A 22,782-nucleotide genomic window follows, 5' to 3' on the forward strand; every position below is an offset into this window, starting at 1 on the left:
CTGATCGGCCTTGGTGCAGCTGGGGAACCACACTAGAAATCCATACGTCAGAACGCTGCTGATGGCACAGTTGTAGAAGTTCAACATCAGAGATCTGGGAATGTGTGCGCTCCGCAGTCTCCTCAGGTAGTAGAGGCGCTGTTGGGCCTTCCGTACAACTGAGTCTGTGCTGCTCTAACTCTGCAACCTTCGGGGAACATTAAGGTCCCAAGACTCTGATCTCGGTCAAAGCACCGTGCTCTCTCTCAAACATCATTATTGCAGTTAAGAGGTATGACTTTGAGACAAACAGATTGAACCCCTGATGTTCATTTGCCTTCAATTTTTTATTTTCTGTTATTCAATTGAGGGCTAATTCACTAACTGATTAACTTGGATTAATCAGATTTATAAACCTCATTTAAGCAGCAATATTCCTGCTAATAGTCAGACAAAGAAAAGATTGTTTTATTTTAAACCCTCTGCCCAAAACGCTTGCTGTCTGCTCTTCTTTCTGTCTTATCTCGCCTCTCTTAATTGCTCATTAGGAGGGAAAATGTGGTTTTAATCGTCTGTCGGTCCAGACAGTCTGAAGTTCATTAGAGCTAATGTCCAAACTTCACAGAGGCACAAAGTGGCTGATGGTTCCTGTCTAGACACAAACAGCAACACTTGGCCAATTATTAATACACCTCATAAGGGCCTTTCGTGAGTGTTACTTGTTAGCTTAGGCATGAACATGTTTGTGTTTGAGCTTAACATGATAAACATAATAAATCTGTGGGTTATAATTGGTCTGGCTCTGTGTTTTTGCATATTTATGCTGTTTTAAAGTAACTTTTGCCCTCAAAAGACAGACATAATGTTAAACAAAGCACCGCAGGACACGGTAAACATTACAGTAAAAATTGTAACCAGTTGGAGAACTTACTTAGGCCCATTTTATTTTAACAATTCAAGAATTTATACCGTAGTCACGAAAAAGCTAATTTGTAAAGGCTGTAATGCTCGTCTGTGAAGGAAAACAATTTGACTAATCAAGACATTTTTTTGAGACTTAATGAGTTACTGTAAAAATAAGCCAGATTACAGTGGCATTGCTATTTATTATTAAGTAAAGGTAAATTCTTTGCTTACAACAAAAAGTGTCATATTAAGTCTTTTAAAATAAACCCTTTCTGCCTTAGCCTTTCTAGGCTAAAACGCTTTAGCCATGCTAAGTTTAAAAAGGCGGTCTCTAAGGCTTTTGGTAAATGAACTATCCCAGCAATTACTGAATGCTGTGAAATTCTGGGTCCCCATAGAATGGATCAAAAAAACGTTGGTCATAGCATCACTGGGCGGCTGATATTTTTGTACTTTGTCCAATGAAAATAGCAGATACACAATCCACTTATAAATTGGAATATGCTTGGTGACTTAACACTTCCTCTATGAGATCAGCAAACTGTTTTGAGTGAAATATAACTCAACAACCTGTTGGTGAATTATAATCAAAATGTAATAAATCTGATGCATTTTTGTTCAAATCTTTATCAGAAATATTGTGGAAGAACTAAGTCAAGTATTAAACTGAAGTTAAACCTTTGTTGGTTTGGTCATTTGCGTTTGTAGACATGTAAAGACAAATACGCTGCTAATCAGTTTGGTCATTGCACTGTCCTCTGCTCAGAATGACTGTCTTTCTGTAATGTGTTTTATGAACAAACACAATGACAAATCTAATGACATCATGGTTATTATTATTATTATTATCCAAAGAAATACTAGGAAGCTAGACTGAGTAGACTGTGGTAACAGTTAGACCTTCATACCTGCTAAATGTCAGCATGTTAGTACTGTAATTGCGAGGCTTTCATAATTTAGCTCAGAGCACTGCATGGCAGGAGCAATGCATTAACAGAGCCAGTGCAGCTGTGGTGCTTCAGGTGCACTGTCACAGACTGTATATATAAAACATTTTAAACATTTTAAAGCCTAAATCTGTGTTTGCTGGTGCTTTACATTTTTCATGAAGCAAAGATTTGGCTTGAAGGAAAACAGGGGACAGGCTACTATGAACACTATGTGAAATATACGACTCACAATAAGTGATTATAAATGAGGGGTCATTTCCCCATACACTTTTGTTTACTTCTTTTTTTCAACTAAAAGAACTTCAGGATTGCAGTTGTTCATCTGATATTTATAGTTTCTGTTCATTATTAGATGTGAGCTTTGGAAGCGCTCACTGCTCACTACATAACCACTCCAGTTACATGCATATAAGTATCTTGCAGGGTTATAGCAAGAGGTAACATTTTCAGTTATGTCAGTAAAGACATAAAGATCAGAAAGATTTTAAAAACATGGATGAAAGGTTTCCGTGGAAACCTTTTTTGTTTACATGGAAGAATAGTATTTTTCATGTAATACATTACAGTATTTTAGCCAAGCCTGTTTGAACAAGGATATGCTAACATGCAACACTGAACACTAAGTACAGTTGAGGCTGATGAGATATCATTAAATTTGTATGTGTTTGCTCACAACTGATTCTGTTATTTTCTCTGAGAGGGGAGTTTGCAATGGCACTCTACCTATTTGGTCTTTAGATCCATGCCTTGTAGCACTTCTGCATTTTTTTTTGTAATATTCATGCATATTAATAGCCAGAGAGAGGCCTGGCTGAAGGTGGTGACAGCATATCTGTGAGGCAGAAAATGTAGAGAATGATTACTCCCTCACAGTTACGCAGCGAGATCAGGATGAAAAGTGTGAAAATGAGAGAAATGTACAATGAGTTGTTATTGTTCTAATGGACAGCTGTTTTATTAATAGAGTGTAAATATCACCACTGGATATTGAAAATTCCACATTTTTTAAATGGTCTTTCATTGTGTTTAAGAAGAAATTGTTTACTCTGCTTGCGGCTACATCAGATCTAACTGAAATATATGTGGATGTGAGTGTGTTGATATGTAGGTGGCAACATGCAGAAACCATTACACTAGTGACTGAGATTAAAAAGTGTGTTTTTTCTTTTCTTCATGCTTCCTTTTTGGCCTCTACTCCTCCACTTTCCCTTCCAGTTGTTGTGTTGTATCTGCAGGCTGTGGGAACCAAAGAATGGAGGGAGGTAAGTTAAGCAACCTTTCTATTGCCAATGACAATATCCAATATTTTTGTCTACATATCTGCCAGATTTTTTTATTTTTATTTTTTTTATAGGGAATGAAATAAATGAGTTGTCTTCAGTGTTAATGATTTTCAATCAGAACTTAAAATGGGGGTTATTAAGCTGAAGTCCAGAGGCAACTCACAAAAACCCCTGAGAACATTTTGTAGAAAATTGGAAGTGTGAGCCTCTTCACTTGCCCAGAAAGTGAAACCACATCTTGAACACCCGGGGGGGGGGGGGAAGCCCCACATATCAGACCCAAACTGGTGAATTTATGTTGGAGGTGATGGAATAAATAAATTAAAAGACTCATAATTTTATGATGTTGAATGAAATGGATTCTTGTCATGACTCAGGGCAGTGAGAGAAAGAAGGTCAGTTCTTTTTCCACCTCATCAAAAATGCACCATCTGCTCCCCTTGACATCTTGCTGTCTCATCCACTGTCACTGTTTTAAAGGCAAGGTCACGTGACATTCCATTGCTCATTAACATTTTGAATACATTTTGATCTGTTAGGTCCCTCACACAGTTCATGTCTCACATCTTGGCGCTACATTCCCTCATCTAGTTTGCCTACACGTTGCCTCTAGTCACTTTGTGTACTTTAGTCACACTATTTGGCTACCGTTGATCCCCTCATTTTAACGCACCTCACACCTTTGCTTTCCATGTGGTGGGGCTTAATCAAAAAGCACTGCATGAATTGCAGCACAATCAGCAGAGTAAATATCTCTCTGCCAGCCTTACATATTGACACCTCGAGGAGATAATTGCACATGGATGGAAACCTGGAAATCCTTTGTGTGCTTTTGACATCATTATGCATTATGTAAATAATCTATATGTCATTTGTAAGTGCAATTCATGCAGAAATTATTCATTAACGTTCAGTTACACTTACATGCAAACGTCCTGTGAGCATGATGGGTTTTTTTGTATTGTGTGACTGTTTTGTTTATTATGTGTGCGCAGTATAGAAACCTTGTCCATCAAAATAAGGTGCAATAAATTTGTATAATATTTCAAATGCACGCAGTAACCATGTGATGGGAAGGACTCAGCAAATGAAGAATCATCTTGACACTGTATCATCTTACTTATAGGCCATATTTGTTATGCAAAACAAAGCAATCAGAATCAGAATCAGAAAGGGTTTTATTGCCAAATGTTGAGCAGGTTTACAACATTAGAAAATTGCTGCGGTACTTAGTGCAAAACATTCTGTAAATAAACATAAAAATAAAAATTAAAAGTGCTAAGTAGATAGGTATATACATGAGTGCAGGTGGTGATCAGTGCCAAACATGGAATGATGCAGTGAACACAGCGTAGGGTCATGTGTTAGTGGTGGGAACAGTTATACGGTTATTGTTCATGTGTCCAACAGCAGAGGGGAAGAAACTGTTCTTATGGCGAGAGGTTCTGGTGCGAATGGACCGGAGCCTCCTGCCTGAGGGGAGCAGGTCAAACAGACTGTGTCCAGGGTGAGAAGGGTCAGCTGAGATCCGAGCTGCACGCCCCAGTGTCCTGGGGGTGTACAGGTCCTGCAGAGATGGGAGTCTGCAGCCAATCACCTTCTCAGCAGAGCGCACAACACGCTGCAGTCTCTGTTTGTCCCTGATAGTGGCTCCAGCGTACCACACGGTGATGGAGGAGGTGAGGATGGACTCGATGATTGCAGTGTAGAATTGCATCATCGTCCGTGTTGGCAGGTTGAATTTCTTCAGCTGCCTCAGGAAGAAACATCCTCTGCTGGGCTTTCTTTATGACAGAGATGATGGTGGGCTCCCACTTCAGGTCCTGGGTGATGGTGGTACCCAGGAAGCGGAATGAGTCCACAAAGATGATGAGGGTGTCAGTCAGGATGATGGGGGGCAGTGGGGCTGTGCGCTTCCTGAAGTCCACAGTAATCTCCACTGTCTTCTGGGCATTCAGCACCAGGTTGTTGTGGCTGCACCAGGACACCAGACGTTCAACCTCCCTCCTGTAGGCAGACTCATCCCCGTCCGAGATGAGTCCAATAACGGTGGTGTCATCTGCAAACTTGATTAGCTTGACAGACTGGTGGGTGGAGGTGCAGCAGTTGGTGTACAGGGAGAAGAGCAGAGGAGAAAGAACACAGCCCTGAGGTGCTGATGGTCCGGGAGTCCGAGACCGAGTCTGAGACATTCTTTCCCAGCCTCACATGTTGCTTCCTGTCCGTCAGGAAGTCAGTGATCCACCGGCAGATGGGATCAGGCACATTTATCTGGGAAAGCTTGCCTTGGAGATGGTCTGGAAGGATGGTGTTGAAGGCAGAGCTGAAGTCCACAAACAGGATCCTGGCATAGGTTCCTGGGGAGTCCAGATGCTGCAGGATGAAGTGTAGAGCCATGTTTATAGCATCGACGGAGGACGGAGGGCCAGAACCAAAACAAGCAAAAACAACGAAGTAACAAACCCTCACAGGTCACAGTCCCAAAGTCAAACCGTGCATCCCGCAGCGGTGCAAAAAAAAGAAAAAACCCCACAAAACAGTCTCAGGCGGACCATCACTACAACAAAAGAGTTCAAGTGGCCTACCTCTTGTCCCGTGATAGGAAAATATAAATATAAACATACACTAAAATACATGAGCCCTGGGTCCCTAGACCCAGGCCATGACAGTTTACTCATTTGTTTTATGATCACAAGCGGTTCAGTTTTCCTCTGTGAACAGCTATGATCCTCCACTTAAAGGTCAACAAATCAGCAGTAGTACCCCATAGATGACTGCAGACTACTCCGTCTCAGCTCTTTCTGTGTGATTACATGCCCTTAAGCCAGAAATGAAGGTAGAGCTACACTGGCAATGGAATTTTGTGGTGATACAAACTGTATTTCATCAAATCAGTGTTATAATTGCATTCACTGAGCAGACTAAACTCTAGGAAGCTATAGTAGGTTATTAAGCTGGTACTTTTATTTATCATCCTCCCCACAACAAAGGAATCTTATTGTCTTGTTAACGGACAGAAAGCATGTGGATTTTTTTTCTGTCTCTAATGAAAGTCTTTATAGAATTAAACCAAGGAAAATCACCAGAAAACAATCCTAAGAGTTAAACAAGTCCCAGATTGTGTTTCTGCAACTGTAATCATCTATATGTTCTCTTCCCATAAACCTTGTACAAGTTAATCTGTGTTTCATGTGTCCAAAGAACTTTTATTAGAACTGTGCAGATTCTTTTAGACGTTTCCTGCCGAGGTTTAATTTTGTCTTCTTGTTCTTGAGTGTAACCAGTGGTTTGCACCTTCTTGTAAACCTATATGTCCACTGATGATGTTGCCACCTGATGGTAGACTTTGACAGTGATACACCTGCCTCCTCAAAAGTTTTATGGATATGTCATGGACATTCATGGGTATGTCTAGATTTTGTGAATTAATTTTTTCTCACCATGGAAATAATTCTGGCATCATGCACTTCAATATTCTGTGTTTTTTACTATCATAGATTGATTTTGTTTTCTCAGCCTATCCCAAAAGGTTGATTCTGTTCATCTGGATGTTGCGTTTTCAGTGGGAGAAATGTTTCGTTACTGATCCAAGTGATTTCTTCAGTCTCAGCTGACTGCAGGCTTCCCCAACCTTATAAACAGTACATTTGCAGTAAATGTGGTTACCCCAGCTGGACATTTGTCAAAGCTGGGAAGGCACCTAAAGACAGCTCCAGCCGATCCAGGAGAGAAGGACAGCTGCTGCCTAAATGAAAACCTGTAGTGATCCTTTATGTGTCAGGAATATCGGAACGGTTGAATCGCATTCTCTCTAAACACCGCATATCTGTGGCTTTTAAACCATAAAACATGCTGCTCCAAAAATTGGTCCACCCCAAGGATCACACCACAAACAGAGTAACATAGTATACGCTGTTAAGTGCCAGGAGGATTGCCAGGATTTATACATCGGGGAAACCAAACAACCTCTGGCGAAGCGGATGACACAACACAGAAGAGCTACCACGTCAGGTCAGGACTCTGCAGTCTATTTACACCTACAGGGCAGTGGACACTCTTTCAATGATGAGGATGTACACATCCTGGACAGGGAGGAACGCTGGTTTGAGCGCGGAGTCAAGGAGGCCATTTACGTGAAAAGGGAAAGACCATCTCTGAATCGAGGAGGTGGCAGCACGGTGGTTAGCATTGTTGCCGCACAGCAAGAAGGTCCTGAGTTCAATTCCACCATCAGGCCGGGGTCTTTCAGTGTGGAGTTTGCATGTTCTCCCCGTGTTTGCGTGGGTTCTCTCCGGGTACTCCGGCTTCCTCCCACCGTCCAAAGACATGCAGCTTGTGGGGATAGGTTAATTGGATAATCCAAATTGCCACTAGGTGTGAATGTGAGTGTGAATGGTTGTCTGTCCCTATGTGTTAGCCCTGCGACAGACTGGCGACCTGTCCAGGGTGTACCCTGCCTCTCGCCCTATGACAGCTGGGATAGGCTCCAGCGCCCCCCGCGACCCTGAAAAGGATAAGCGGAAGCGAATGGATGGATGGATGAATCGAGGAGGGGGCCTAAGGGTACATCTTTCGCCATCTTGCAATCCTGTGATTGCAGCCCTTCCCCAGCTCTCTGTGAATGGTACTCATGGACATTGATCAGTGGGCTTTGATCAGTGGTCAAGATAATTTGCATAATTATGATGAGGGTGACCTCCCAGGCCATTGTTCCTTCAGTGGTGCTAGTTTCAGCTATTGCGCAAATGTACTGTTTATAAGGTTGGGGAAGCCTGGAGTCAGCTGAGACTGAAGAAATCACTCGGATGAGTGAGGAAACATTTCTCCGACTGAAAACGCAACGTCCAGATGAACAGAATCAACCTTTTGGGATTTACTTACCTGGATGATTGAGCATGCATCAGGGCACTTTTCTCAGCCTAATGATGGCCTCCTTCACTTCTACCAATGTCTTTGAGCCTCATATTATGAATTCCAGTGTACAGATACCAAATACAAACATTTTTATCTTCCATCTACGCTCATCTTTTTCAGATCTTTCTTCAGGCCTTTTTATCTTCTTTTTTTTTTTTTTGTAATACAACAAAAATTTAAGAAGTGAACTTCTAAAAGTGACTACAGTTAACAGGGGTTAACTAATTAATGGTTAATTAATGGTGAACATTTGCATTTTAATCCCATCTTGACTGTTTGATTTAAAATCCACGGTGGTGGCGTGCAGAGGCAAAAACAAAAAAAACAAAAAAAACAAAAAACTGCCACTGTCCAAAAACTTATGGACTGTGCTGGGCCAGGAGAGGTCTTCACTGTTTATTGTATATTAGCTAAACTTGGCAGCCACTGTGAAAATGAGTGCTAAACCCTAATTCATTTTCCACGTTTCATCGTTTGAAATATAATTGTTTCAGTGGTGATCAGTTGAAAAGTGTTTGCAGATGAGTCGGCATCTTGAAAATGAAAACATGGGTTCCCATGAAGTAATCATCTAGTTTGTCTGCAGTCTGCCCCCATTAAAATTACTAAACTCCATGAATTTTACCCACTTTTCAAGTTTCACTTTTTTTATTTGGCATTTCTGATTGAAATTAAACCAAACAAACAAAAACAAACATGGACACACTCTGTAGCCTGCTGTCAGCAATGCTACTGTACACTTTGACTAAATTCACTTGGTTGTTTGCATTAAAGGACACAGACACAGCAAGATTGCTATCCTACTACGGATTTCGGGGCGTTACTTCTGTTGATTCACTTGAAACATTTCTGTGTTCGTCTTTAATGAGAGTTTTTCTCACTTGCTTGAAGTGGGTGGGAGTTCATTCCCTGCAGCAATCAGGATTTTGCAACCTTTGAATCAAGATATGATGACAATTATGGGGTTGTTTTCTTAAGATGTCAAGCCTCTGCTCATTAAATTTGTTCAAAACACACCCACACAGTCCTGGTGAAGCAGATTAGCTTGATAGCTAGTTGAACTCCTACCTTTAAATCTGATTTCGGGTTATTTAATCATGACTATTCAATGCTACAGAAAAAGAACACTTTAAGTTGAAAGAACTTTTGGATTTGAAAGGCTTTAAGATCACATTTAAGATGGCAATTATCGCCTCTTCCTATAAGCTGTTTGAATTGTTGCTTGTATACATGTTAATTTGGGTTCTGAGTGCTAAATCCAAGATCAGTTTACTCTCGGGCAAATATGCATCCATGTTGTGCTAAGGAAGATACTATTGAATTACACCAATTACAATATATGTGGTAGTGCTGAATTCTTATTCTAATACCTGTCAAATATGCTTTCAGACATGTCTACTTACCAGGCTGAGAACTGCAGATTTCCAAGGAAACAAATCTCTTTAAACCCTCTGCAACAAATGGTTCAAAGATCCCTTATGCAGCTTTTGTATTACAGTCTCTATGAACTCCATTTAGCTTACCCAATAAACGTAAAAAACGCTCCCATAACAACATACACGGAAAACAAATTGAAGAGCAGGTCTTTCTTCTGTGCACCAATGTTGTTGTTATTTAACAGTTTTTTAGCCTTGAGTCAGTTTTTCTGTGACCCAGTGTATTTCTGACAGTGAATAAATGTTCCCTGGCAGTACTTTAGTGAAAAACAATAGATGAAAGGAGTGGAATGTTGATAAAAAGCATGTATGTGTAATAGGATTACATCTGTAACCAACTCATTTTACAGTCTTAGCTCCTATGCCGACGCTGCCTTTAAAACTCCTTACTTACCCAAGAATAAGAAAAAAAAATCACTGACAAAGCCATTCCTAACCTTTGCCCACAATGCTCTAACATCTATTAACCAATCATGTCAGAGTCAGATTATAAACCAAAGGCCTCCATCCCTGGAAATAGTAACACCGCAAGAAAATATCACGGGCTTTTCCCTGCGGGTCGATACGGCGGGTCAGTTCTGAGGTCTAATATAGTAACCTGCGAGCCCTTGGTAATGGATAGGCTGGGGACACGGTTGATAGCGCGGATTATGTGCGCTGGGCACTAAGGACATGAGTCGAGGTATTGTGGCTGTGGTGAGGCAGTGCTAAGATCAATAGCTCATTACACGGTGCTGTCAGGCCATGCCACAGCCCCGCGGCCGGCAGTCCACCGGGGGATTACTGGCGTGATTGTCAGTATGATGGAGAGACAGTCTGGCCCAGGAGAGAGGCTGGGACTGAGTCTCTGTGGGCTCGCAATGTGGAGAGCCTCCTCCAGAGTAACATTCTGATTTCTCTAGGGAAACGAGGTTCAGCAAAACACAATGCAGCTCAGTGTCATACTGAGTTTTGCAAAGGTGAATTTGTGTCTATGGATTCCAGTTCTGTGTATAAATTTATTAATGACTTGTTGCTAAACCTCATGAATTTTACTTGGTTGTATCTCTGGTGTATTTTTTCTTAAAACAAGTTTTATAGCATATATTAAAAAAAAAATCGATGCTACTGTTACCGCCAATTATCACTTCTTTTTTTCTGTAGTTTGGCAGGACAGAGGTTATCGATAACACTCGGAATCCTGATTTCGTCAGGAAGTTTGTCCTGGATTTCTTCTTTGAAGAGAAACAGAATCTAAGGTTTGATGTGTAAGTAGCCTGACTTTGCTTGCTCTTAATAAATCTAAAGTAATTTAAACATGAGCACACTGTGGAAAAACTGAAATGTGGAGGCAGAGATAATTAACCTAGTAATGCCTTTGATTACACTTCAATAATTTATTTTCTCTGTAGATCCTCAGTTTATTGACTTTACTAAGTAACAGACCAAAGTCAAACACTCGACTGTTCACAGAATAGTGAAGTGGTTAGCACTGTCACCTCACAGCAAGAACGTTATTGGTTTGAATCTGCTGGCCAGTCTTTCTGTGGTGAGGTCACATGGTCTCCCTGTACGTGTGGGTTTCAGTTTAACTGGTGGTTCAAAATTAGCTGTAGGTGTGAATGATTGTCAGGCCTCTGATGAACTGGCGGCCCAGCGACAGCTGGAATAGGCTACTTCCTCTTCCCCCAGCACTTTTCAGTATCATATACATGTACATATACCCATACTTAAGGGGCATCCACATGGAAAGAGACTAGCATTAACATAGAAACCAGAGACTATGAGATGCTAGCAGAAACAAAGTGGGTGCACATGTGGTCCCACTGTAAAGTTTTTTTTTTTTACTTTTAGGCAGGCAACTGAGTGGCAGCAAAGGATACTCAATGTTTGATCTGCCAGGGGGATGTAAATATGTTAAACTACTCTAATGCGTTTAAGCAGTGTATATTACTGCATTTCCATAGTTTATTAATTTATACTGCTTATTATTTACTTAAAAACAAATTGTTTGCTGATAAATACAATCACATTGATGTGATGCATTTCAGAGGAAAGATCCTAAAATATCATTAATGTTGTTATTCATTAATTTTGAAAAAATAAAAAAATGTGAGAATTCTTAAGAATTATTATTATTATTATTATTATTATTATTATTATTATTATTATTATTATTATTATTATTATTATTATTTATTTTGGTTTATTAAATATAATTTAGGTTATTGGAGATTATAAAATCATAGACTGTGTATAAAAGATGGATGTAGATGACATCAACTGGTTAGTGAAGTCCTGCTGTGAAGCTGAGGATATTTTAGTGTTGCCAGTGTTTAAGACCACATTTCACACTTTCACACTATGCAAACAAAAGCCTATTTTACCAAAGCGTCGCCCCCTGCTGGTAGCGATAAATAATGTTCGTTTAGGGTACATTCAGACCTGGAAGCATTATTCACATGCTTAAAAATGTCTTCCTGCTAGATAACCCAGAAGATAAAACTCTGCAATTGGTCCTATAATCAGACTTTTCTGCTGAGTTGCAAAGTCATGGCATCACAGTAATGTGGCTCATCACTACTGTGAAGAAAACAAGTAACAGAAAAATCATGCTTCTCTCCTCTGACCAGAGTTACTCTACTACACTTTTCAAAACTGTAATAAGCAGGGCAGTTGTGGAAGGTTTTGGACTAATTTGAAACAAATATTCAAGACCTATGTGTGGCTTTTTATCCAACTTTTGGACTATACTCTAACATTAAGTAAGCAGACTCTTTTTTTGTTATCACACCTGTTGGTTCCCATGTGAAAAGAAAAATCAGTTTAAGAGCTTATTACTCTGACTGTTCAAACCTGTGTGTTTCAACTCCAGGGTTAACATAATTTCTCTAAGTTAGAACTGCTGCTTTCTGAATAAACACCCTCATTGTTCCCAGACTAATAACAAGGAAGCCCATTTATGCACTTGTCCAAAATCTCCTCCAATATAAACTCACAAGTTCTTCCTCTTGTGCCATCTATTTGTTTCTCACAGGTACAATGTGGACTCCAGAAGCTGTAACATATCCAAACACGTAAGTACAGTATGTCAACCTCAAACGACAGTTTTGACTCAGAGCTGAAGGCTCCTGGCAGCATTCAAATGTATCATGTTATTCAGCATTACTCACGCTGTAAATGCTAATTTACAGTCAATGAGTGCAGCAGCTGACAATGAATCAGCATGAAGAAAATTCCTGTTTAATAAGTGGAATTCCATCTCATGACAATGTCTTTTATTCTTCTTCTTCCCCACTAAAATAAATCACACTGGAGAACAGAAGGTGAGTGGTTTCAGCTGAAGAGTGTTGGTCCCATGAGTCCTTGTATTATTATGTCCTTTATTCATTTTATTTTTTTTATGTTCCAGTATATTTCAGCATCCCCAGAAGAATCTTGTGATTTTTCTGTGTGTGTGTGTGTGTGTGTGTGTGTGTGTGTGTGTGTGTGTGTGTGTGAGTGTGATTCACTCCCTTTAATTTCATCATATTTTTTCTCCCATTCTTTCATCTCATTTCATCAAGGACAAACAGCAGCAGCTCCCACCTGGAAAGCCCCCCTCCCCGTAGTGTTGTTCCTCATTTTGTCTGTCTGCATTTTATCATTAACTCAGGTAAAAGCAACTTTCACAACTCCACTTCAAAGTGAAAGCAGCTGTCGTTGTTGTTCCAGGCACTATACTACAGCAGATTGTGCATGTCAGGGCATTTACAGGAGCTACACGCATACCCGCTTTGCAGGACTTGCACCTACACCTGCTCGCGCCCACACACCGCAAACATCAACGCTCTGCCCTCGTTGCTGTGCAGGAGTTTCATTATGTTGTGACATCGCCTCTTTTTTTAATGTTGCCATATGGTTTTCTCTGTAGTGGTTGGGAAGGTTGTAAACTTCCAAATCTGTTGTTGTCAATAAAAATGCTGAACGAAGGGGAAACCTTTATTTCTACTAATAGGACATTTGCCCCACACACAGTGTCGGCCCTTTTAAGAATAATCAATCGGTCAACAAGCAGCTGAATAATGCAGTCCTCCAGGACTTCCTGGGCTTGACCTAGTTGGAATAATGAATGCTTATGTAAATCATGGACTCAAACTCGGAAGTTAATGTTTAATTTAAAATGGCACTTCAGTAAGATGAGATTAAACTTTAATGGAACTTTAATAACTTTAATATCTTTGATAATATCCCTATTGATTTTATAGTCTTTCTCAACTGTTATAGAGCCCATTATCTTTAGTGTTAACCCTTTAACGTTAAAACACTGAAGAGCCAGAGGTGTCTAGTCAGATGTTTCATAGAGTTTAATGGGCTGGTTCCCTCGTTGCCAACTTTTATAACTCTAGTGGATAAAGTTGAGGAGCTGCAAAATGAAACGAGCATGTGCTGTCACAACCCAGGCCTACAGGACAGGGCAAGACTCGCAGTGATCCACATCATGAGTCCAAGCAAACGCCAAAATAAGTGATACCAGAGCAAAGGTGAAGCTAAAAGGGAGGCATGGGGTGGCGCTGATCCCCCAACATTGTGTTGTCACATATTGCAATGAGTACTGCCCTCCATTTAACAAAAATTATTCCAAAGGTGACAACAGCTTGTCCATCAGGGCCCCTCAGCTTTGGATTACAAATAGACGAGTCTCAGGAAATCTGTGACTTCATTGAAATCACTTGGACAAACCCATTTTTATAAATTTGCTTTTATCTAATGTCTATCTCGTTTGTCACTCTCATTTTAGACCTTAAATGCTATTGTGTGTATATGTTTTAACTGTTTTGTGTATGTTTGAATTTAATATCAATATATCCTATATCCCAATGTCTCTTTAACTTGGCTCCATTTTATTTCTAGAATAGAATAGAATAGAATAGAATACTTTTTATTTGTCAATTTCTTCAAATGTACTTGCCATACAAAGGAATTGAAATTACGTTTCACACTGTCCCATGCGTAGACATTGACAACAATAAGGTGCAGATGCACAACAAAAACAGCCCTAACAGTAAGGTAATAAATAGTAATATAATAATATAAATAGTGCTAAAAGAAATACTAAAAAAAAATATATAGCAGCAGGTGTGTGCAATTGCAATGCAAGTCAGGAATGTTTTCAGTTCTTGGTTCAGAGAGTGTTTCCTTGTTGGAGAGTGTGCGTGGGTGGGGGGGTGGGGGGGTGGGGGTAGAGTCCAATCTGTCTTCCTATACTTCTGCCAATCTGGTGATTCTGCTGGCTGGGAGCCGGGAGGGAAGAGAGTTCAGCAGTCTCACAGCCTGGTGGATGAAGCTGTTGGTGAGCCTGGTAGTGCGGGAGCGGAGACTTCTGTATCTCTTTCCAGAGGGCAGGAGGCTGAACAGACAGTGCGCGGGGTGGGTTGCATCGTTGACAATTGTGATGGCTTTGCGGGTGAGGCGAGTGGTGTAAATGTCTTGCAGGGAGGGGAGTGGTGCACCAACTATCCTCTCAGCTGTTCTCACAATGCGTTGTAGAGCTTTTCTGTTATAGTCAGTGCAGCTACCGCCCCACACAGTGATGCAGCTGGAGAGGATACTTTCAATAGTGCCTCTGTAGAATGTAGTCAGGATGGGTGGTGGAGCACTTGCCCGCTTGAGTTTGCGCAGGAAGTAGAGGCGCTGTTGTGCTTTCTTGGCCAGTGATTCTGTGTTGGTGGTCCAAGAGAGGTCCTCACTGATGTGCACCCCCAGGAACTTGGTGCTGCTCACCCTCTCCACCGCAGCGCCGTCGATGGTCAATGGGGGGTGACAGGTGTGGCCTCTCTGGAAGTTGACAATAATCTCCTTGGTCTTACTGACATTTAGCAGGAGGTTGTTGTCTCTGCACCACGTGGTCAGGAGCTCAACCTCTTTCCTGTAGTGGGTCTCATCGCCCTTGGTGATGAGCCCCACCAGCGTTGTGTCGTCCGCAAACTTCACAAGGTGGTTGGAGCTGTAGGTTGGTGTGCAGTCATGTGTCAACAGGGTGAAGAGCAGAGGACTGAGCACACAGCCTTGTGGAGCCCCCGTGCTCAGGGTGATGCTGTTTGAGACCTTGTTGCCCACACGCACCGCTTGAGGCCTCTGGCTGAGGAAATCCAGCAGCCAGTTGCAGAGGGAGGTGCTGAGGCCCAGTCTGTCCAGTTTACAGATGAGTTGTTGTGGTATTATGGTGTTGAATGCTGAGCTAAAGTCTATGAACAGCATTCTCACATATGAGTCTTTCTTGTCCAGATGAGTTAGGGCTGGGTGGAGGGCAGAGCAGATTGCATCCTCTGTGGATCGTTTCGCTCTGTATGCGAACTGGTGTGGGTCCAGGGTGGGAGGTAGGGTGGATTTGATGTGTGACATGACTAGTCGTTCAAAGCACTTCATAATAATGGGTGTCAGTGCCACGGGGCGGTAGTCATTGAAACAGGCTGGGGATGGTTTCTTTGGCACAGGTATGATGGTGGCAGTCTTGAAGCATGATGGGACAGTGGCTTGCCTCAGGGAGGTGTTAAAGATGTCTGTGAAGACATTCTTCAGCTCCTCTGCGCAGTCTTTCAGCACACTACCAGGGATGTTATCTGGTTTTTGTTTCTGGTTTCTGGTTATCTGGTTTTTGTTTCTGTCCTGGTTTTTGTATTTTACTCATACTTGCATGTCAAAACACCCCGTACTCTGTTTTTAAAGGCGTTTAAATGTCATATTGTGAGGAGGGAACCTGTGACCACCAGGACTGTTAGGAGGTGGTCAGAGGAGGCAATAGCGGAACTACAGGGCTGTTTCGAGGTGACCGACTGGGAAACACTCTGTGAGCCTCACGCCGAGGACATCAATGGGCTTACTGAGTGTATCACAGGCTACATAACTTTCTGCACCAACTCCATTGTTCCAGCTCAGACTGTTCATTGTTACCCAAATAACAAGCCGTGGGTGACTAAGGACATCAAAGCCCTCCTCAACAATAAGAAGAGGGCTTTCAGAGGGGGCAACAAAGAGGAGGTGAGGTCCAGGTGTTACTAAAGGACAAGATCAGAGAGGCTAAGGACAATTACAGGAGGAAGCTGGAGTGGAAACTCCAGCAGAACAGCATGAGAGAGGTGTGGAGGGGCATGAAGACCATCACTGGATTCAGGCCAACCAACAGCAGGGGAGCTGAGGGAGGTGAGAATAGAGCCGACGAGTTGAATCTGTTTTTCAATAGATTCGACACCACAGTGTCTGCTCCCACCCCCACAACCTCACCTGCAGTCAGCCTGGAATCCAGAGCCACACCACTGTGCCAGCCTCTCTCTTCACATGTTGCCTCCTGTGAGATTCCTGACACCCCTCCCCCACCCATCACCTTCACTCAATACCAGGTTGAGATGCAAATGAGGAGACTTCACTCAGGCAAGTCTGCTGGACCAGACGGAGTGAGTCCCCTTGTCCTCAAGGCCTGTGCCCCCCAGCTGTGTGGAGTCTTTCATAAACTGTTTATGCTGAGTCTGAGTCTGCAGAGGGTCCCGGTGATGTGGAAGACATCATGCCTCGTCCCTGTACCAAAGACGCCACGTCCCAGTGGCCCCCAGGATTACAGGCCCGTGGCACTGACCTCCCACATCATGAAGACCCTGGAAAGGCTCATCCTGGACCAGCTGCGACCCATAGTAAGACCACATCTGGATCCCCTTCAGTTCGCTTATCAGCCTCGTCTCGGAACAGAGGACGCCATCATCTACCTGCTCAATCGTGTCTACACCCATCTGGACCAGCTGGCGAGCACTGTGAGGGTCATGTTTTTTGACTTTTCCAGTGCTTTCAACACCATTAGGCCGACCCTCCTGGGTGATAAGTTAGCAGCGATGCAGGTGGATGCTTCTCTGGTGTCCTGGATTGTTGATTACCTGACAGGAAGACCACAATATGTACGTCTCCCACAGTGTGTGTCTGACAAGGTGATTAGCAACACAGGGGCACCACAGGGGACTGTCCTCTCCCCTTCCTCTTCACCCTCTACACCACAGACTTCAGCCACTGCACAGAGACCTGCCATCTTCAGAAGTTTTCTGATGACTCTGCGGTGGTTGGATGCATCAGCAGGGATGATGAGACAGAGTACCAGGCTGTGGTCGACTCCTTTGTCACGTGGTGTGAGCAGAATCATCTGCAGCTCAACGTGGCAAAGACCAAGGAACTGATCGTGGACTTCAGGAAGACCAGGAAACACTTGACCCCTGTTTCAATCCAGGGGGTCAGTGTTGACATTGTGGAGGACTATAAATACCTTGGAGTACACATTGACAATAAACTGGACTGGGCTAAAAACACCACAGCACTTTACAGGAAGGGCCAGAGTCGTCTCTATTTTTTGAGGCGACTGAGGTCCTTCAACATCTGCCAGAAAATGCTGAGGATTTTCTATGAGTCTGTGGTGGCCAGTGCGATCCTCTATGCTGTTGCATGCTGGGGGAGCAGGCTGAGGGTCGCAGATGCCAACAGACTTAATAAACTGATCCGTAAGGCCAGCAATGTTGTGGGGATGGAGCTGGACTCCCTCAAGGTGGTGTCGGAGAGGCGGATGCTGTCCAAGATAAAGACAATGTTGGATAACACCTCCCACCCACTCCATGACATGTTGGTCAGTCACAGGAGCTCGTTCAGTGAGAGACTGAGATTACCGAAAAGCACCACTGAACGACACAGGAAATCATTCCTGCCTGTGGCCATCTCCCTGTACAACGCATCCACTTAACACACTGTTTGCTGCTACAACTACACATGTTTCTTTTCCAACTATTTATCTATGAGTGACTTATGTATGTATGTATGTATATATATGTATATATTGTACTATTCTTAGTTAGTGTATTGTCTGTCTTGTCTTAATGTTGGTTTAAAATGGAGCACTGTAACAAAAAATAATTTCCCCCAGGGATCAATAAAGTATTCTGATTCTGATTCTGATTCTGATTCTGATATGAGTAATAGCAGTAGTATTAGTTTATCAAAAAACTATGTGTGAACGATTTCAGGGGAAAAAGAATCACAATACCCTTTTGGTGGGAAAAAGCCATTGTTGCACACAGTGCATCCCTGTATATGTAACTATGTTATTTAAAATAACATAATAATAACTATCCTGTAGGGTCTAAAGTTAACAATGGCTCCATTATAATTATCTGCAGGCATATATTTATATTTCTACTGTAGTGTATTTGAGCCTGTTTTGAGGCCTGGGTTATTGATTAGTACTGTCTTGCAATTAATTGTCTTCTTTCTACCCTTTCCCCCTCGAAGGACTTTCTGGGCCAGACCTTCTGCACACTCGGAGAAATTATCGGCTCCACAGGAGGAAGGCTGGAGAGGACCCTCTCGTAAGTCCCTCACACCCTTTCTATTGTCTCATTGTGAAATGACTTCCCTCCTTTTCTGTTTATTTATTTATTTTCTTTAAGCGGTGAATCATAAATAGAAATTATGCACATAAATAATTTCTTCAGCTGGGCAGAATGAAACGAGTCCCCCCTCCATCTTTTGTTTCATTTTTATCGATGGCTGCTGGGGAAAACAACATCTCACTGATGCAGTGTGCACAGACTCGCCTGGCTAAATAGCCTCATCTATTACAGCGTTAGATCAGAGTAAGCGAGACCAGGCAAGCCTGCTGTATCACTGCACTCTGAGCTGTTGCTCCTGAAGTAGTATTGAGTTTTACTGTGTTGAACGAAAGTGGGATGTGCAGTAGAAGTCAATATAACGTTGGATACAGATATACAGAATGCGCTCATATTTTCTGCCAGGCAGCATGTTGATAGTAGAAACCAATGCTTTTTTTTTCAGATAATAAAAGGTGGATTAGTGTGCACTCTTTGTGAGCTCAACCCCCCCTATTTTTTTCACACTGCATCCCTGCAGTGTTAGATAACACCCAGTGTTCTGAGGAGTGAACAAACTGCTGGGAGACAGAGAGAAATGTGAGGTCAGAGCAGTAACCGGCCAGATTTGAACCCATTTTATTGCAAGGACGAGGCATCTCGCTTTTTCTCTGCCTATACAGTTCAGAGTTCATCTTAAAGGGTGCAAGGAAACAATTCTTCTTCTCAGTGGCCCTCACAATAGCCCTTTGTGGAGCAGCACATAAATTAGAAGCTGGATTATATGAGCTCTGTGAGTGTCACTGCTGCTTTATTGTCTTAAATTTTGACTTAAATTTCCTTGATGTAAATGATCAGTGGACTCACTTTATGATAAACTGTCACTGACTGGGAATGATATACACGTGACTGGAGGTTAAATCCTGTGATGAAGGTAGTCACACTTGTCGAAGTTTGACAAAAGAAAATAACATTTTTAGACTCCACATTTCTCGCTCATTTTTCTCTGATCTACTACAGACTATAGATAAAAAAGTAGCCTTTTGGCTATCTCTGGCATGTTTATATTGATCTGTCCCTTTAAAATAGATACATTCAAAACTCAAAAACTTTGCTTTTCTTCAAAACATTGTAAGGTACTGACATGTACGCCACCAGGTAATAACCGCAATTTAAACCCATGCAATGAAACTAATCTGAGTTCAAAAAGTATCTGACTCAGAACTGTGCGATTCTGACTACACCTCACCTTGTAGCACTGATTCTAATGTGTTTAAAGTGTTTAAAGTGTGTTAAAAAATGGGACAGTTGCCCAGTCTCCAGAATCCAAAGGGATGTACTTAAGCCTTGTTTTATTCAACCAATAGTCCAAAGCTGGATTTAGTTTATGATAACATCAAACAGAAAAAAACATTGGAGGTTGGTACCACAGACTGTATATAACAGATGGATGCAGACATTGTGATATCAATCAAAAACTCAAGTTTGTCATTTTAACCAACAATTTATGAGATTTTTTTTTTTACCAAACATTACAATATTTGGGCAAGAGTGCAGAGGTGGGGAGTTGTCATCTAATGCTAGTGTTGGTTAGGGTTGGTTTCCCTAAACCATGAAATACTTTCTAGAAAAAGTGTTTATTGAACCTGCTGACAAATTTTAAAACAACAAATCTAAAACTGTTTTGTATCTATGAGTTTTAATTTGTATTATTTTTGCTATATCCACTATTGTTATGCATTATATAACAAAGTTTTACTTAAAAAATTATTAAATATTAATAATACATTTTGTTTTACAATTTTTGTGTGTGAAAACAATCACATGATGATGTAGAGCGCTTAAAAGTTCACAATAACTCATGAATCAGCCGAGAGATATAATCTCTCCAGCGTGTCCCCGGTCTGCCCCGGGGCCTCCTCCCGGTGGGGCATGCCCGGAACACCTCACTCAGGAGGCGCCCAGGAGGCATCCTTGTCAGATGCCCGAACTACGTCAGCTGGCTCCTTTCGATGTGGAGGAACAGTGGCTCTACTCTGAGCCCCTCCCAGATGGCTGAACTTCTCACCCTATCTCTAAGGGAGAGGCCAGGCACCCTTTGGAGGAAGCTCATTTCTGCTGCTTGTATCCGCGATTTTGTTCTTTCGGTCACTACCCACAGTTTGCGGCCATAGGTGAGGGTAGAGACGTAGATCGACCGGTAAATTGAGAGTTTCGCTTTTACACTCAGCGAAACTCTTCACCACGATGGACCGGTGCAGTGTCCGCATCACCAATCCGTCTGTCGATCTCCGGCTCCCTTCTCCCATCACTCACAAACAAGACCCCGAGATACTTGAACTCCTCCACTTGGGGCAGGAACTCATCCCTGACCCGGAGTGGGCACTCCACCCTTTTCCGGCTGAGAACCATGGCCTCAAATTTGGAGGTGCTGATCCTCATTCCGCTGCTTCACACTCGGCTGTGAACCGTTCCAGAACACAAAATGTTTAAAGGATAAATATTACACCAAAGAAACACTGAGATAATTCATAGGACCAATAAAAAAAAAAACTGTCTAGTGGTGGTACAAAAATCAGGGGCTTGTCATAATAAACAGAATCCACATTTTGGGACCATGAAACTTTCAAAAAAATGATGTTATGCTATCTAATTAATTATTAATGAAACGTAGATCAAAGATGACCAGACTAACGGTGGCCAGACTAACCTAACATTTTGACTAATTAGTGGTCTCTGTTTTTTAGCATGACAGATACAGAGACCACTGGAAGAAAGTGGACCTTTAATTAAGGAAAGGAAAGTAAACAATACCTACAAGTCAAATTCAAACATTTTTCATCTTCTCTGTAGAATTTCTTGTTGTTGTCTACGCTTGCCAGTTAGTTCTTTTGCACTCCCAAATGCCTCTTTGACGTTGCTCATGGTGGTTTAGCTCAACAAACAGCAACAGTTCAGCTTCTAAACAAATACAATTTCCAGTCTATTGATAGCAAGTCTGTGTGGGTTTGTCCTGACTGGAATGGTAGTACAGTGTGTGAATCACTGCTTCTGACTTTGGCTTGATGTGGTGAGTCAAGTCGGATAGAGGCTAGCTTATGTCCCCCTCAGCTGTCCCTTGCCAGAAGCCTTATTGACATGTTTTAGAAAGCTTATCATGCTCAGACAGACCAAACAATGCGCCTGCTATTGTCCACTTTCTGCCCAAATGCCATGGTACTGTGTGAGTGAGGGATGAAGAGGAAAAACAAAGAAAGTGGTGAAAGATATCTATATTTTCATTTTTGCTTCTTTGGAATGTAAAGTCGATGTGCTGCCAGTGCTTGAATAGCAGGCACGAATACAAAAAGGAGCCATTAGATGCGAGATTATAATAAAATACATTTAATTTTACTGCTTTTGATTTGTCTTCTCTTAACTATGGAACACGCACTCACCACCCCCTACTTTTCTTTTAAATGAAATTGGCTTTTAACGATGGGGACAATTACTCAAACTCATCACAAACCTGTCGGAAGTGCCATGCCATTAATCATCTTTTCACTGTATCCATTATTGCAATTCACCTTGAGGAGAGAAATTACAAAAGTGACATAAGTGAAAGGTTACATGCAATAAGACCCCTGACAGAGGAATTTTTATTAATGACTGATTCTGTGATTGATGGGGGATAACAGCACTTGGAGACAATCACTGGGGGATTTTCCAACACTATCCGACAACCGAAGGTATGATTGTGGAAGAATTCCTTTTTGTTCTCATGCCTTCAATGGGGTATATATTTTATAGCTTAGATTTTAATTGAATTGTATTAAATGTTCAGTAAAACTTGTAAATGTCAGCAAAGGAAAATCTTAAGACTGGATAAACATTTTAAACGATATAAGATCATCCCTCCACCCATCTATCCACTATGGCAACAAGCAGGAAAAGTCCAAACCTCATTTTCCTGGGCCACCTC

The 22,782-nt window shown here is 41.9% G+C and overlaps 1 protein-coding gene across 1 annotated transcript in view; it reads left to right on the forward strand.

Moving 5' to 3' along the window:
• The window catches only part of LOC113013066 (copine-9-like), a 113,808-nt gene that overhangs the window by 27,284 nt on the left and 63,742 nt on the right, over positions 1–22,782 (forward strand). The window contains exons 3-6 of the mRNA XM_026153657.1: positions 3,051–3,097; positions 10,612–10,715; positions 12,485–12,524; positions 18,742–18,821. Coding sequence (XP_026009442.1) covers positions 3,051–3,097; positions 10,612–10,715; positions 12,485–12,524; positions 18,742–18,821 — 271 coding nt within the window. The remainder of the gene's footprint in view (positions 1–3,050; positions 3,098–10,611; positions 10,716–12,484; positions 12,525–18,741; positions 18,822–22,782) is intronic.

This window comes from Astatotilapia calliptera, chromosome 20, assembly GCF_900246225.1.
Source record: "Astatotilapia calliptera chromosome 20, fAstCal1.2, whole genome shotgun sequence".
NCBI classification, from domain to species: domain Eukaryota; kingdom Metazoa; phylum Chordata; class Actinopteri; order Cichliformes; family Cichlidae; genus Astatotilapia; species Astatotilapia calliptera.